A 17,049-nucleotide genomic window follows, 5' to 3' on the forward strand; every position below is an offset into this window, starting at 1 on the left:
TGTAATGTATCGCTGAAGAGGATCATTATCCTTTCTCTGCAAGCCTTGCTTTCTCCTCTCTTTCCCTCAAATAGGCTCTGTCGCTAAACTGGATCCCTGCAGAATGATACAAGTTATTACGTTCTGCCTCATTGTGGTCGGGAATTATTTGTGTGTTGTTTCTAGGTTAAGTAGACAATGAAATGTGTACTATAAGCTATGTATTTTTCATGTAGAAGTCATCTGGTTATTTGTTAACACATTAAGTTGAACTAAAATCAAAGCAAATCATTTTTATTAGTATAGACCTATCGGTCTAGATTGACCAAAAGGATTCTGCAGACTTTAATGGGCAATTCTGAGATTAGCATTGCTCAGTCACAAAGCCTTCTTTTTTGGATTAATATCAGCATTTTATTGGCCTTTGACTACTTTGATTCATAAATATTGGTTGACCACGTATGCCTTTGTAAACTTGGTATTATGAAACCAGTAATGGAATAAATAGACTTTTTAATAGCATACATTTCGGAGTAACCAAAAGAATTAGTGTTCAACGATCAGCTGTTCTTGAACTATAGACAATACAAATTGATGCTGAGAGCCTCAAGTATTGATCCATCTGCCTCCTTCCTGTGCTTAGCATTATGTGTTCTGAATGGGCAATGAGAAATATGAATGTAAAGATTCTGCTGCCCCGACGCACAAAATGCAATATTTGCAGTGCAGTGCCGTTATGTTTGCGTATTAGTATGATAGATGGGCCTTGATTTCCTAATGAGGAATACAAAAATAATGCATTTTTCATCCAGATGAATCTGATGATTTCAGAGCTACAGGAAGTCAAAGTATGGCTATGAATTTTGTTATTGAAAGAACCGCAATGTTTTTTCATTTGTGGAGTGTGACTGCTCAGCGGTTTTTGCTTGTGATTAATGAAAGCAAAACTGCATTGGAATATTGGTTGTTTGGTGTATTTGAAAGGGGGACTTTCTCTTTTAAATGTTGGCAAGACGTCTGGTGAAACTTCATTTAAAGGGACAGTTCACCCTAAAATTAATGTTCTGTTCTATGTACCGTTCATAAGATATGGCCCCGGTTTCACAGAGGAGGCTTAAGAATAGTCCCAGACTAAAGGGAATTTTGAGCTGTGTTAACTGAAAAGAACTTGTTTGGTCTTAAGATGCACATCAGAAAATGTTTTTATCAATGGTATTTTAATAAAAGCGACTTAAATAGCCTAAATTAACTAAGGAATAGTCCTGGCTATGGTTGGCTATGGCTTTGGTGCTAGGCTAAGACTTGTCTGTGAAACCGGGCCATGGTATTTAACTCATTGTTTATGAATAGTTTTCCACATTTTAAATCAAAAGCAAACTCATTGAAACTATTGAACACAAATGTAACTTAAACAATTTTTTGAATGAAACAATTCAATATAAAACAAAAGTCTAAATGAATGAAAAAAAATGTATTCTCCAATTACTTAACATTTGTCTCACCCTGAGATACTTTTTAAACCATATTGAAGGCTTTCCTGTCAATTCTGAACTTTTCTTCACTATTTGGCCCAAGTTTTCCATTAAAGGTTTTTGGTTTTAATGAAAGAAATTAATACGTTGGCACAATAATATTTTCCCCATTAACCAATGTCAAACCTTTATCTCCATACATTTCTAAGATCATTAAGACACTTCGTTTAGTAGTCAAGTGACCCTAAACTTTTGAACAGTAGTGTGTTAAATAGTTTTCCCTGCGGTGTCTAATGTCAATCTTGCCCTTACGTTGTTCTCCAAAGCTCGGGTCATATCACCTCAGCATGTCTGTAAGTCAGATTGTGTTGCTGGAGGTTTGCCAGGCATGTCCATCAAACCTGCTTGTAAATATGTGCCTGTGTTGTGTTCTCTTCTAGGGCTATGAGTTGATGCTTGACAGCCTTGGGAGGTGCTGAGTAGTAGTTTTTTCTCTATATTCTTACTCGCCAGATATGAATTTCATTCATGGTGGGTTTTGTGAACAGTGTATTCTTGTGCCAAAAGCGAGAAGAGATTATGAGGGATACAAAGAATGTGATTGTAAATGATAAAATGGTGATAAAGGAAACCTAACTGACATTAATATATGTATATACCTTCATGTCCATTAGGATATTTTTGAGTATTTTAGATGTTATGACGTTGATGTAGCATAGAACGCTGATTTTAAATCATCCTTATAACAGCTACGTCGTTTAAACAACTACATGTGAATCAGGAGAGTACACCAGTCCTGGCATTGGTTAGCTGTTAGATGTCTCTCACATCTGTGTATGTTTACCAGACCTTGTTAAAGGGCTGGTGATATGTCCTGAGGCAAGACACAGCCAGCGCTTCTCTGAGAAATAGACTTTGCATCCTCTTCCTAATGGGTTTTAGGATACAGCTTTTTCTATGAGGAAATATTAGGGACCTTGGGTTCGGATGCTGTTCTCTATGTAATAAGAAGATCTTTTATTATTTTAAAGAACAGGGCTGACATGTACCCACAGCCACATGTGAGTAAACATTTGATTTGTAATGAAAAAGGATACTTTGAGTCTTACATATATAATGTAATGTGTATAAATGATGTGTGCGATTCATATAAAAAAAAGTCTACGTAGAAACTTCCAACAAGATGTTGTGTCTGAAATGAGTTAAATTGGCATCCTGGGTAAAAGAATATTCAGTGATATTTTTATTTGTTAATATTCAATCTCATTTATGTTTCCTTTTTGGAGGCAATAAAATTGTAAATTCAATTTGATATAACATTAATATTGTTAAAAAGACCTAAAGTAATAATGTTGGCGCAGTGCACGTCCATCGAATTTGTAAAAAATTCATATTTCTAAAAGATGGAACATAATATGCGGTTTAAATATTTGCTTAACATTCGAAAACCTAAAATGTGATAATTGTATAGTTTGGTATGATTCATTTTTTCAGCATTGTCTTTGTTCATTATTTTCAATATTTTGTGCAAAAAATATTGACCACAAAGGCTCACAAATTGTAGTATATAACAGAATAACCATTTGGCCAAACAAGATGTCCTGCGGATGCACTCAACAACCTTTGTAATAAAGTGATGATCTGTGTGTGTAAAGTAATAGTCAAAGTGCTGAGTTGTATGCACATTAGTGTCAGGGTCGGTCCTGAAGAGCGGTCTGTGGACGCCTGCAGGCTGGCAGATTTAATAAGCATTTTATTGAAAACACCATCAGACAGGCGTCTGCAGGCTATGAGGATAAGAATAAAGCAGGGCAACCGTCCCTCTCTCATTTCACTCTCGTTCTCCGTTTCACTGCCCATGTCTGTCTCCATTCTATTGTTAATGGGTTCCCCGAACAACTAGTCAAATCTGTCTTATGGTCGCCATAAACAGGCATGAAGAGGGCAGTTTTCTTTCCTGTGTTGACAAATTTCCAATAGAGCGCAACAGACGGGTTGCGTAATATAAAATCCCATTTATTTTCTCCATAGGGAAATTGATTTTTACCCATACCGTTAACTGTTTAAGACAGATGTACCATGAGTTTTATAAATGATGGCCAATCCAGCTACCGATAAAAAACTAGGCCAATGGTTATTGGATGACTAGTCGGTCATCACAACCCATCTTTATTTTAAATGCAAAATTTTAAATGCACTGCTCTGGAGTTTTCGACCCCCCAAAACTGAGACTTTTGGAAACCCTGCAGACCCCGTTTTAGTTTGAAAACTCCGGGGTTGCGTTTCTGTGCAAACTGACAAAAACTGAGACTTTACGCAGGCGTGGTTGCCCACATTCGCTTACTGATTCGGTCATCTGTATCATTGCGTTTGCTTTCCTGATTCGTTAAGCTTCTGTCAAATGAGCCATTGCGCTACCGCAAGGCATCAATGACCAGCCTCACAAGGACCGTGTTAATAAAAGGCTTGTTTAACTTCGAGCAGCGTTGAGTACATGGATCGACGCGGCGAGAGAGAATCGAGGGCTGTATTCTTACATAGCTCACTCAGTACTGCGATGTCATCCGTCGATCGGTCTGCGTGGCACCGAATGAAATCAAATAAGCCTAATAACATGGATTCCCTTATCTAACGTTATCCAGACGAAGACGTTCTTGCTTCTCCTCGCCATCGTGTTAAATTTGTACTACAACTATTTACATTTATGACCGCATGCCCAGTGTGTCTGAATGGTCATGTGACATGCGTTTTCGGTAGTTTAGTGTAAACACAGATTTTTTCTAAAACGCATGTGGAAACGGCAGTAAAAATGAGGATCGTTTTTGTTTAAAAATGCTGTTTTTGTACGACAACGGGGTAATGTAAACACCACCTTAGTTCAGTGCTCTGTGTCTTCATGAGTCTGAATGGGAGCTTTGGAGTTGTATTGGAAACGAGGATTATGGGTAATTCTAGTGCCAAGTTTATACTATCATGCATATTCATGAGGTGGCCTGCTTCTGTAGTGCTGATGGGAATACAACTGAGCTTCTTTGACGTTGAACTGTAAAGCTGCCCTGGAATGCAACTCTTGGAGATCATTTCATTGAGATTTTTCCTCTTCATGATCAAAGAAGCGACTATCTTGCACATGTGAAAACAACATTTCTGTTCAACATATTCGTTTGCTGTTTGACATTAAAGCGAAACATTGGGTTATTGCTGCAACACAGAGAATCATTTACATTTTTAATTAAAATATGAAACATTATAATTCAGGATTTGGTTCCAAGATGTACAAAAGAAACAAAATGTGTTTACAGTTTAAGCATATCTTTTATGTTCAAATATTTGAAATACTTTAACTTTAATGCCTTTTACACATTAAACAGCCCCCAGGCAATGCATGTGCTTACAGTGCTTGAATGCACTGTAAGTCACAAAGTGTTTTGCATGAATGTTCTTAAAAAGGTCAATGTAACTGCATGAAATGCCAACCTATCAGTTTACACAATATTTGATGATTAGTTCACCATTTATTTTTAACCAATAAGATGTGGGTGAGGGCTAAACAGTGCAGCGACAGAACACAATCAAACACATTCTGAATGAGCCGTTCACTAAGCCATCTCATCAGAGTCATATCTCTATTATGAATGCTGATCCTGAATGAATGCGATGGAACGAGTCGCGGTAACTCGAGCTTGACTTGTGTTATTCATCATCCTGTGCACCTTCTCTCCTGCAGGTGATGAAGACGTATCACATGTATCACACGGAGAGCATCAGCGCGGAGAGCAAGCTAAAGGAGGCTGAGAAGCAAGAGGAGAAGCAATTTAGCAAGTCCGGAGACCTCAACGTCAACCTCCTGCGCCACGAGGACCGACCCCAGCGCCGCAGCTCTGTCAGAAAGATTGAGAAGATGAAGGAAAAGGTGAGAACGCTCTCCTGAGCTGCCAAGCTCATAATGCCATGATATTTTCTTTAAAAATAAAGCCACTGCTGTCTAGAATCAGTCGTCCTACATTCTCATGTAGGATTAAGAATCTTTAAGACAAAGATAATGTTATTTCAAATGGTGTATGGTATGGGTATACAATGGAGGATCAGACAGGCTCTCATCTGAAGTATATCGCTTCATGACTTTGAAGTTGAAGTTCATTTCCATCATCATTAACACTGTTGAAAGGAGCCTGGGGGCATTTGGTTAAGGGCTCTTGTGCCACAATGTGTTGATATGCTCTGCCAACAGATTTGCCTCTCATATATATATATATATATATATATAAATCTAAATCTAAGACATCCATCACTATATATATAAGTATACAAGAATAGAGTCAAAAGAAGCAACCGTCTCAATATTTTTATTAAAATCTAGTGTACTTGATATCAATGTCATACGAAAGGTAAGATAGTTACTGTATTTTGAAGAAAACAAAGTCAAGAAAATTCACATAAATATTTGTGAGCAGACTAGGTTTGTTGTGCTCAATATTCCATTACAATTTTTTGCATCACGCACAAAGTATGAAAATATAATTTTAGTAAATAATCATTTACTCTTTCTTTCTTCTGCAGAACACAAAATATATTTATAAGAAAGTTGGTGACCCAACAGCGGCAGCAGCCGCTCAATATTTTATGGACACAAAACAAGCGAAACAAGTGAATGAGTGCCGTTGCTGTTCGAATGATTCAAAATATCTTCTTTTGTGTTCTGCAGAAAAATGACAGAAAAAGTCATACAGGTTTAAAATGACGAGAGGGTGAATAAATTATGACCGCATTTACATTTTGGGGTAAACCATCACTTTAAATTAGCTTAAGCAAGATAAAGGAATCTGCCACTTTACTCCCAAAATGTTTTAAATGTAATGCCACAGAGTCAAAATACATAAATGGTGGAAAATGGTCCTAAAGTGGCCATAGTTCAAAAAGCACTGAATAGTTGTTCTCGTCTCAGATAACCTTAAGTCATGCACACAGTAAAGTGTGAATGAACCTGATGTACGGTTATAAACAGCCATGAGTCTGATAGGCTTACTCACACACACCAGATTCAACATTTCAGGTTTCTTAATTCATAAAAAGCTCTACAGTGGAAGCCAGTTCATGGTGACTGCAGCACTGTACTAAATATGTATAAATAAATATATATTAATTGTTTTATCATAGGATTTTTCACGTGAATGAATTGCCAGCTAGCCAGCTCCCCCTCTCTTGCTCTCCTCCTCTGTTTTCAGGCTGCAATGCGTAGAGATGTTGGCATGAAAGTGGCTCAGCCTCACACTATTTATAACCACCATAGTCATGGATGCTCTGTGTGTGTCTCTGCTGCATGACCTGATTCTGGAGACTTGCATGATCTTAATACGCCAGCAGGCAGCCCTAGTGACCTTCATGAACTATAATATCTAATATCCTATCAATCTTATATTCCTGTTTGATATCCAATCATGTGGACCTACATTTAAAATGATACAGAATATTACATCTCTTGAGTAACATTAATTGTTTAAACACACAAACTCGACTCATTTGATCAGTGATCAAATGTTTTAGTACTTTCGTGTTTGTTCTTCCTTTAAATATTTTGTTTAGTCAATACAACTATGTAGCTGTCAGCTGGGCCGTGTTATTAATGGTACTACAGCAGCTGTCTGCTTTGAGTGTTCCTGTGTTTTGATGAAAAATTCAGCAGGACCCATCTGGAGCTTATCAGTAGATGAGACTCGGTCTGTATGTTCAGACATGTTTATATTCATCAAGAACTCTTATGTGATAAATAATTATTCATGCTCACTATAGTTTTTAGTTGCGTATGCTTTATTGGACATTTACATGTTTTTATCATTTTCCATTGCCTGTATGTGAATAAATGCTTTTTTAAATTTCATGTTTCATTATTATGAAGTTTACATTTGTGCTGAAGATTAAAATTAACATAGCATGTATAGTAATACAGTTCATCATTTTCTCACCATAGAGTTGTTTCACATCTGTATACATTTATTTGTTCTGATAAACACAAAGAAAGACGTTTGGAAGAATGCTTGTAACCAAACACTTCTTCGCCGCCGTTGACAACCATAATAGGAAAAGTTACAATGGTAGTCAAAAGTGCCTCAGAGCTGTTTGCTTTCCAGCATTCTTAAAAATATCTTCTTTTGTTTTCAACAGAACAAAGAAACGCATAAAGAGGTTTTTTATAATGGTAGTCAATGGTGGCCAAGAATTGTTTGGTTACAAGCATTCTTCCAAATATCTTCCTCTTTGTTCATCTGAACAAATACATTTATACAGATTTGGAATAATAGAGGGTGAGTAAATCAGTCAGAATAACATTTTGGGGTGAACTGTCCCTTTAAATGCAAATATGTGGCAGATGTTTTTATGCTAATAGTTTTCTTCGTGCCTTTGTGACAACTTATCCCATATAGTCACATCAGTATTTATTTGTGAAAACAGATAATATCTTTATATAATTTTCTCTTTTTTTTGTTTTTGTCTTTCAGAGGCAAGCCAAGTACTCAGAGAACAAGCTGAAATGCACAAAAGCTCGCAATGACTATTTATTGAACCTGGCAGCCACCAATGCCGTTGTGGCGAAGTATTACATCCATGATGTTTCGGATATGATTGATGTGAGTATGCGAAATGAGTTGTTTGTATGTATTAGCTTGGGTGTTTAAATGTTATGTTTCCATCTTGCCCACTGCATTGTGTTCTAACATGGTTCTAACATGTTCGCTTTTTCTAGAGTGTAATTGTTAGTGAATTTGATTTTATTCCTCTTTCCCTGGTATTAGCATTTTTATTGATTTATTATTCATAATCTCTATAACTGTCACCTAATCTGGTTTTATTCAGTAGCACAAAGTCTATAAGACTATTACTGTGCCATGTAGAATTATTTTTGTCAGACTAAAAGATGAGCGTTTAATTAGCTAGCTTAACTGCAAATAAGCGATGGAGAACTTTTATTGCTTAGAGATTTCTCTTTCAGACCTCAGTTGATATGTTTGTGAAGAATAATAAAGTCCATTAAATCTCTTTTGTCTCAGATGGCTTTCCTAAAACCCCTTAGGAGAAATCTAAATAAACATGACTTGAATATCTGCTGTTCAGTAAGAATTTTGGTCTGTAAAATTTAGGTAGATGGCATCAGATAATTTCATTTAGGGAGATTTTGAGAAATGTTTAAGCTTATATTGAAATCTCAGACTTAACCTGATTACAGTTCAAGATCTTTTCTGAAACGATTGTGGAGTGAGATTGCTGAGATCTTCTTCACAAGAGATGAGATTTGTGGTATGTTTAAAGTCCCAGTGAAATAAAAAATTACAATTTGCTCATGAAATATCGCAGCGTTTATTGTAAATAGTTCAATGTGGGTCATTCTCTTTTTAAAATTCATCTTCAGTTAAAATCTGAAAATGCACTTCCGTCCTGTAAGGACTTAGATCTTAGATGACGTATGTTAGACGGCTTGGGTGGAGCATCCGTTAACTCCTCCCCTTCAACTGTCCCCTTCAAAAATCTGCTACGGCTAGGAAAGTATGCAGTGATGTGCAGTGTACTGAAGTATTTACTCTGCTGGATCATCTTTGCTGTCATGTTAGAATTACAGTAGTATGTGTGCTGTAAATCAAAACCAAACCTCTGTGGCTTTTTGCTGAGAGATGCAAAGTGTGTTGTCACATTGCTGTCCCGTCAATATGCAATGATATCCTGTGGCAGATTAACAACACACACATATAATAAATCAAAATTAAAGTAAGAATAAACTATACTGTAGATAACCACCTAAAATTATTTTTTCAGACATGTTATATATGTACAGTATGTTTGGTCAATATTTATGCTTTTCACGATGTAACACAGCCAAGTCTTTCTCACTTAGCATTTCGTATTACTGTGCAGGACCATTTTTATGTACTTACTTTTTGGCGCAGGAAATTTTCGTTACGTTACGAATTTGCATGTCAGGCACTGGAAGAACATCACCCAATCATCTCATTATTGCGATATGCTGTAAATTAATTTAGGTTAATTTAGGTGAAAACGGTTTTGCATACTTGTACAGTTGTGAAATGAAAACAGGTTGAGGTTAAAAAGAAAAGCAATAAAACTTACTGCCATAGCCAATGTAGACGTGGGTTTATCTTTAAAACCACCAATTGGTTAAAACCTCTAAACCCAAACTCACAGAACTTTCTAAAGCCACCACTGTATATATAAAAATTCATGTGGTACATGTGGCCTGCTGTGGTGTATTAGTGTTCCAGGTTACCTTGTGCCAGAAAAATTCAGGTTAAGCCTGCTGGTCCAAAAATTGTGACCACCCATGCAACTGCTAGAAGACACACAAAGTTTTGTGTGTAAAGTGTGCGTATTGAGGTACTTCTGTCCAGATACTGTGTGCTACTTTAAAGCATATTTAAACATTAACAGTGCATTTATTTAAACATGCAACAAGAATGTGATATTGTGCCATCGCTGTGTCTTTCATTAGTGCAATTTGGTACTGACACTTGCCATCTTTTAAATTGTTTGACTTTTAAGAGAAAATTTGGGTGAGCTTTGGCATGCTCTCAATAAAACATTTAGCAAAATTATTTTACTGGTTTATAAAGTCAGTGGAGGTCCTTTTAAGATAGTGCTTTAAAAGCGGTACTTAATCGTTTTGCTTTTAATGCTTAGAACCAGTATGTTGATCTGAACAATCTTAATGTAACATCAAGAACATTTTTAATCTCCAAAGTGCATAGACAAATTGAATCAGAAGAGATTTGTGATTAAAATGATAGACCAACTTTCCGAAATTGATTTCAACGCTCGACAATTGATTCTCACAGTTCCTTATCGCAAACAAATAATTGTCTATAAATTAAATAGGGACAGATGAGTATGAGGTTAGTTGGACATTTGTTGTCTAGTAAACTAATTAACTAAAATATCCCACTGTGCTTGTGTTTCTATTTATAGATCTAGAAGATCTCATTTCTCGGCATGATCATATTCGCTCATTTAAATCAAGTCAATTTAATGACACTCCCATCCACACTCGGGAGATAATACCTGTCATACAGTACAGTTTGCCCTGAGAGAATGTGAAGTCGTGTGAGCGCTAAAAATAGGCATCACCATGGAAACATATTTTGCGAATAAAGTTTAGTTTAAACAACCTTCTCCGAAAGAAATATTGAGTTTTGTTCATCTAAATGTCAGACAGGTTCGCTGTGAAATGCATCTTATCTCTCCTGTCCTCATTTTTATGCTTTCAACAGTGCTGTGACCTCGGATATCATGCTAGCTTGGCACGCACATTTAGGACGTTCCTGTCTGCTGAGTATAACCTGGAGACCTCCCGTCACGAGGGTCTGGACATCATCGAGAACGCTGTGGACAACCTGGACCCTCGCAATGATAAGCACAAGATCATGGATATATACAATCAGGTCTTTTGCCCACCAATGCGCTTTGAGTTCCTGCCACACATGGGAGATGAGGTATCGAACTTCAACTTGTGTCTCCAATTTCATCTTAAGAGTAGAAATAATCGAATTCACATGTACTGTAAGACTGCAGACTGACTGCAGACACCTGATATAGATCATCAAAACTGACGATGCAATTGCTGTGTATTATGTTTCGGTGCATCCCAGGTGTGCCAGGTGAGTGCCCAGCAACCAGTACAGACGGAACTACTGATGCGTTACCACCAGCTACAGTCCCGACTGGCCACGCTCAAGATCGAGAACGAAGAGGTGGGTGCCGCCTGAGAACGATCAGACACCAAGTTGTTTGAATAAACATTTTTTGTGTACTTAGTTGACCTAGTATTAAACTGATGGTAAAAGGTTGCGGGGTTCTTAGTAAAGATGTTCGATTATGACAAAAAGTATAATCGTGATTATTTAACACTATTACTCATTGACTTATGAAAACAACATGTATACATATATTGAATTAAGAATAAATAAATACATAACTTGTCAATTTAACACTAGATTGAACTGAATAAAACATTTAAAAGATCGAGTTTGAATGCATACACTGCAATAAATATAAATATAATTAATAAAAAACAATAACATAAAATAATATATAACGAACAGAAATATACTGTGGATTTATAACTGTAATGAAAAAAAAAATAAGGATTCTCTTATTTCTTTTTTTGTTGGAAGCCAAAATTGAAATTGAAAATCGATGACAATTAGTTGCGCAGCCTTAGTTCTTAGCTATAATAACATAAAAAATTTGAGATTTCTATCTATAATATTAGAAAATGTAGATCAGACTTTATGGTAGAAAGCCTGGATGCGCAAAACTTGTTCAAGTCAATGTAAAATTGACCTTATTTACATTTTTTATATTTAATGAGTTCATTTGCAAAAAACGGATATCTGTTTTATTTATTGTGCATTCCAAGTAGAATGAATCAAACTGCAGTCGGGATATTTCGATAAAGTGATAAAAACTAAAAAATGAATAAATTAAATACAGCACAAGAAAACGCAAAAGAAAGTGGACTTAACTGTTTTTTTAAACTCTTAATTTCTCATCTAATTGTGGAAGACTCTCATTGGTGCTGTTGGTGATGTTATTTCAAAGGAAGTAAATTGGCTTCATAGTCTTTAATAATTTAAAGTCAAATTAATATTTTTATATTCAATATTCTCTATATTATTAGTATCATTAATGGAGAAATGAAGAGTTAAAAATTTACAATTATAGAAGGAAAATAGGTTGTGAATGACATTTCATGTTGAATTTAAACAGATTTTGCTTTAATATCTCAGTACTGTACACTTTAGAGATCCCACTGTTGCTACCAATCGCTTCAGAAACTGCTTCATAAACACATGTGGATGCTACACCTGCTCACTTTAATAATCCCTCAACTTTTCGGGGGTTTCACTCATAAGACTGCAGAGAGTCTTTAGCGCTCATCGAGCACATTTCTTCTCCGCTGTTTATAAAGCGCTCCAGAGAATACTTCAGCCTAGCAATCACACTCATTGCAATTTAGTCCGTCTTTCCTGGGAACTCAGAGTGTATTTCTAGCAATTTCATCTGGTAACGGTGCGTTTCTTTTGGGATTAAACAGTTATCTCCATGTTTAGTCTTTGGTGAGGGTAATTCTGTGTCTTTGGAGAGCAGAATACAACTCGGGCACATTACCGAGCAACTAAGTGTATGCAGGTGCTAATGGATTTTATAATAGCTGCCGTCTGTGTGTATTGATGACTTCATCTTGCCCTTATCATTTTGCGTCTCATAACCGGCTTGTAATGGATGATTTTGTGTCATGAAGGGAATGTGCCACATTAATTTGCGAGCCACGCAGCCGGAGCCCATGGCCAATTTACACACGGTCCCTATAGCATTCCCACAATCCTCATTTTCATACATAGCTGTGAGTGATCTTTAAACCCAGGGTCGAATAGAATCCGACCTCGAAGAGATCATTGGGGATTGCTTGGGGTACAGAGGTTTAGGACGTTTCTGAGCTGTATTCAGCACTGCAGTATTTGCTTAAAGGTCACTTGTGATTTGGAATCAATTACTTTTTTAAGTGGCCCTGCACACATTTATTTTGTTTTGTTTTGTCTGAGCTGTTGCTCAGTCAAAGGTAGTAAAAGCTTTACCTGCATAAACTTTCCAGGAATCTGGTTTTATATGACACAGTGAAGCAGCAACACTTTTAATACTGTGAGCTTAAATATGAAAAAATCACACGTAGCTATTATTGCAAATGTTACGGTGAAGCACATTTATCACAACATTTTTTTGTCTCTTATACTTGTAATGGATGTTTAATATGTTTTTTATATCTCAACGTTCTTATGATCGCATTGTGGGTTTCAATATGGCAAGTGCCTGTGTTACATGTTATTATGTGCTTTTTAAGCAAATGTGTGCACGGAGACTTTCATTTTAAAGCGCTACATGTTTTTCAACGCCAGACCTAGATTCCATAAAGTTATATTTTAAAAATCTACAACTTATATCAAATATATGCTGATCTCAGCCAGAGCTGTATGTTTGATACAGCCCCATCTTTGTACCTTCGCAAAGTCAGTTCTTTTCATTTACAGTATGTCACTGTCAAACTTTCGGAAGTTATATATAACCTGTACTCCAAAGTTCACACTGGCCTCTTTTTCGGCACATCCCCGCTGTGTTTTAATTAGGTACGCAAGACCCTGGATGCCACCATGCAGACCTTACAAGACATGCTGACGGTGGAGGACTTTGATGTGTCAGACGCCTTTCAGCATAGCCGATCCACAGAGTCCATTAAATCGGTGGCTTCCGAGAGCTACATGAGCAAGTTAAACATCGCTAAAAGAAGAGCCAATCAGCAGGAGACGGAAGTCTTCTACTTCACTGTGAGTGGCCTTATTTTTTCAGCCAATAACCACCGAGACTTTATGTAGTTCTTTATTGACAGAATATACATTTTTATATTAGAGGTGAACTAATACAAAATTTCTCTACAGATACCGTTGATTCAGAGTGAAATTTGCCGATACCGATTCTGAAGATTGAAATAATATTTCTTAACTTTATGAATGTTTTCAAATCATAAAATGACTATTAATATTGAACATCAAACTGGAGATGTTTTCTTAACATTTTCTATATACCAAGCACAAACTCATTGGATTTTTTTGTCCTCTTTTGATTGACAGGATATATCGGCCCTGATCATAAAAAAATGCGATACCGATTATTGGCGAAGTATATGAGTATCTCTGATTAATATGCTGGATCACATGTGAGAGAAGTGTAAAATCACATTCATGATTATAAATAAACTTTATATACAGCCGCCAAAACATTAAGAGACCGTTTCAGAGAACATTTTTCAAATTGAAAAATGTACTAAGTATAGTTACGTTATTAAGAAAAAAATCATCATTTTTGTTTCATTCTGTGAACTGCTAACACTATTTCTCCCAAATTGTAAATACAATTTTTTTTTTGCAGAAAATAACACAAAAGATGCTTTGTATTTTTTCAGACCTCAATTACAGCAAAGAAAAAAGTTCAAATTCACTGTAAAGCACAAAATATTTTTTTATGTGATGACCTCGATTTTTATCACAGTCTTGTCATGCTGCCAGTCTTTCACATTGCTGTTGGATGACTTTTTGTCACTCCTGAGGTTTGATTTTGATGAAATTCAACAAACACTGGACTGGATTAGCCAAACTACGTCTAGAAAGGCAGATTCAGAATGGTAATTTGGAATGGTCTCTTATATGTTTCTGCGGCTATATTACTCAAAATTAACATCCTATTTTTGAAACCCAAGAGAGTCTGACTTTGTAGATTAGGTTTCGGAATAGAGAAGTTACTTTGAAGTTTGTTTGATAAAATTCTCATCTCTTCTTTGTATAGAGACCCTTGGGGACCTGGACTCCAGGATCCCTCAGCTATCTATAAATCTTTTATTACGTGGTTCTCATCACCTGCGCGTATCAATATGAAACTTTACCCATTCTGACCTATCTATCTGTCCAAAGGCATCACACACACGAAGCCTCAAAACATTGGTGACAGCGCCCATGCCTCGCCAATGAGACGGAAATTAAATCCTCCTATTGGAACAGATTAAATTTGTGGCGTGCAAAGTACGACGAAAGCTGTTCTCTGTTGCCCGCAGCAGACGTCAGTCCACTGTATCAGTCACATCCTATTAAAATCATTAGCTCATTGACGCCTTTATCTGTGTCCGCAGAAATTCAAGGAGTACCTGAACGGCAGCAACCTCATCATTAAACTACAGGCCAAGCATGACCTGCTGAAGCAGACCCTGGGGGAAGGTGAGCAGTCGCTTTATTAAATAAACTTCTCTCCGTTCTGCGGAAATTGTAAGTGTCAGCATTGCCAGCATGTTAGGTGTCTGGATGAAACTTTAGTCCCAGTTGGATGCAAAATCTGAATTAGTTTGCCAATGAACAGTATTTTGCATTACTTTATATGGTATACAAAAAAGTTTACCCAAAGTATGGATAGTTTACCCCAAAATGTAAAGACAAAAGAAATGTCATAGTGGTTTTTGTGTCCATAAAATGGAAGTGAGTAGTGTCCAATGTTTTTTGGTTCCCAACATTCCTCAAAATATCTTCTTTTGTGTTTGGCAGAAGAAAAAAATGAATTTTTGTGTGAACTTTATTTACACATTAACGCTTTATGTATTTTTATTTTTACCATTTCTGGAAGCTGAGCAATAAATCGACAATTATTGTTTTTGGTAATTGACAGAATAGCACAGATGGGGTCCATAGACAGTATAGTGAAAAATACCCAAAGTGTTCCTTTAAGCGTGAATCTTGTGTTTGTCAGATCATTATAGAGACCCCGCTTTCACGGCCACATTTCCCACAAGGCCTCTTGTCACTTCAGTTACAGGCAGTTTACGCCCAATCAATCAGCCGGCAGCACCCAAGGGGGCGTATTTCGGCAGCTGCATGTGCGGTAGCTCGCAATCTAATGGTGGCCTGCTGTGGGACGGCACAGCTGAGTCCAGCCATCCACTAATATGATCATTGACCAGTCCTGCTCTCCACCCCTCACCAGTCTCTGTGTGCTCATTTACTCTTGACATCATTGGCTGATTAACATCACACACACACACACACACACACACACACACACACACAAAGCGGTTTGGAGCTCAGGTGTGTGTACGTATCCGTGTTCTGGTGCATATACATGAGTTTGGCACATATATTTGCAGCAGGTTCTGCCCATGATTTTAATTTTTCACCTAATTGATCCTAGATTCATTAAGCCAATTAGTTTGGCACATCTTTTAATGTTATCAAGGGTTGCCATGGCGCCAGCCACCTGGCTTAAATGGAGATTTAAATGAGTATCGCGAATGTGCTCCAAGCATCTGCATAACGGAAGTGTCTTAAAAAATAGATTTAGCAGAAATGTAAATGCGCTCTGGAAGGGACTCTGAATCTTTTTTTAACCCCTCAGCTGTCAGGGAAAAAAAAGGCTATATTAGTGTTTGGAATGATTTTAGAGGGCAAGCAAAGGCAGACTGGATCCACCTAATTTGATATGCAGATTTAATGAAATGAAATGATTTGAGGGCCACTTCACATCGCTGAATATCATATGACGACACATCTGTAGTACCACCTCATGTCATGACGCTTCTGAATTGGACGGAGAGCTTCGTTTGCATTATGTGGAGACATGGACAGGTGCTTTCGAGATTGTAATTTGGGTGATTTTGGCTGGATTGGACATGACTGAGCGTGAACAGACTGTTGTGTTGTCTTTAGTTTGCATTAAATTACGACTTTACTTTGGCTTTTAACCTCCTGTCTTGACGAATAGTCCAAATGACTGTTTTAGTCTTCCATTCCCATGTTTTTAGGATAAATAGAATATGGTCAAATATTTTTGTATCGCAGCATTATTATACACATGTTTTATTACTATTGTTCAAGTTTTCTCATGTAATCGATCCCACTTGTGCGGGGGACACAACGTTTTTTTCAAATTGCTTGGCTTGTTAAAGAAAGACTTTTCCAAGTGATACTTTTCCTAACTCATATTTTGCCAGGTGTTGACAAAACAG

The 17,049-nt window shown here is 36.9% G+C and overlaps 1 protein-coding gene across 1 annotated transcript in view; it reads left to right on the forward strand.

Moving 5' to 3' along the window:
- Window positions 1-17,049, forward strand: part of srgap3 (SLIT-ROBO Rho GTPase activating protein 3) — a 65,262-nt gene that overhangs the window by 28,472 nt on the left and 19,741 nt on the right. Inside the window, exons 5-10 of the mRNA XM_079460710.1 lie at window positions 5,179-5,364; window positions 7,949-8,077; window positions 10,724-10,945; window positions 11,102-11,203; window positions 13,637-13,834; window positions 15,190-15,274. Of these exons, the coding sequence (XP_079316836.1) occupies window positions 5,179-5,364; window positions 7,949-8,077; window positions 10,724-10,945; window positions 11,102-11,203; window positions 13,637-13,834; window positions 15,190-15,274 (922 nt within the window). The remainder of the gene's footprint in view (window positions 1-5,178; window positions 5,365-7,948; window positions 8,078-10,723; window positions 10,946-11,101; window positions 11,204-13,636; window positions 13,835-15,189; window positions 15,275-17,049) is intronic.

The sequence above is a fragment of the Barbatula barbatula genome (genome assembly GCF_947034865.1).
Source record: "Barbatula barbatula genome assembly, chromosome: 7".
Taxonomy (NCBI): Eukaryota; Metazoa; Chordata; class Actinopteri; order Cypriniformes; family Nemacheilidae; genus Barbatula; species Barbatula barbatula.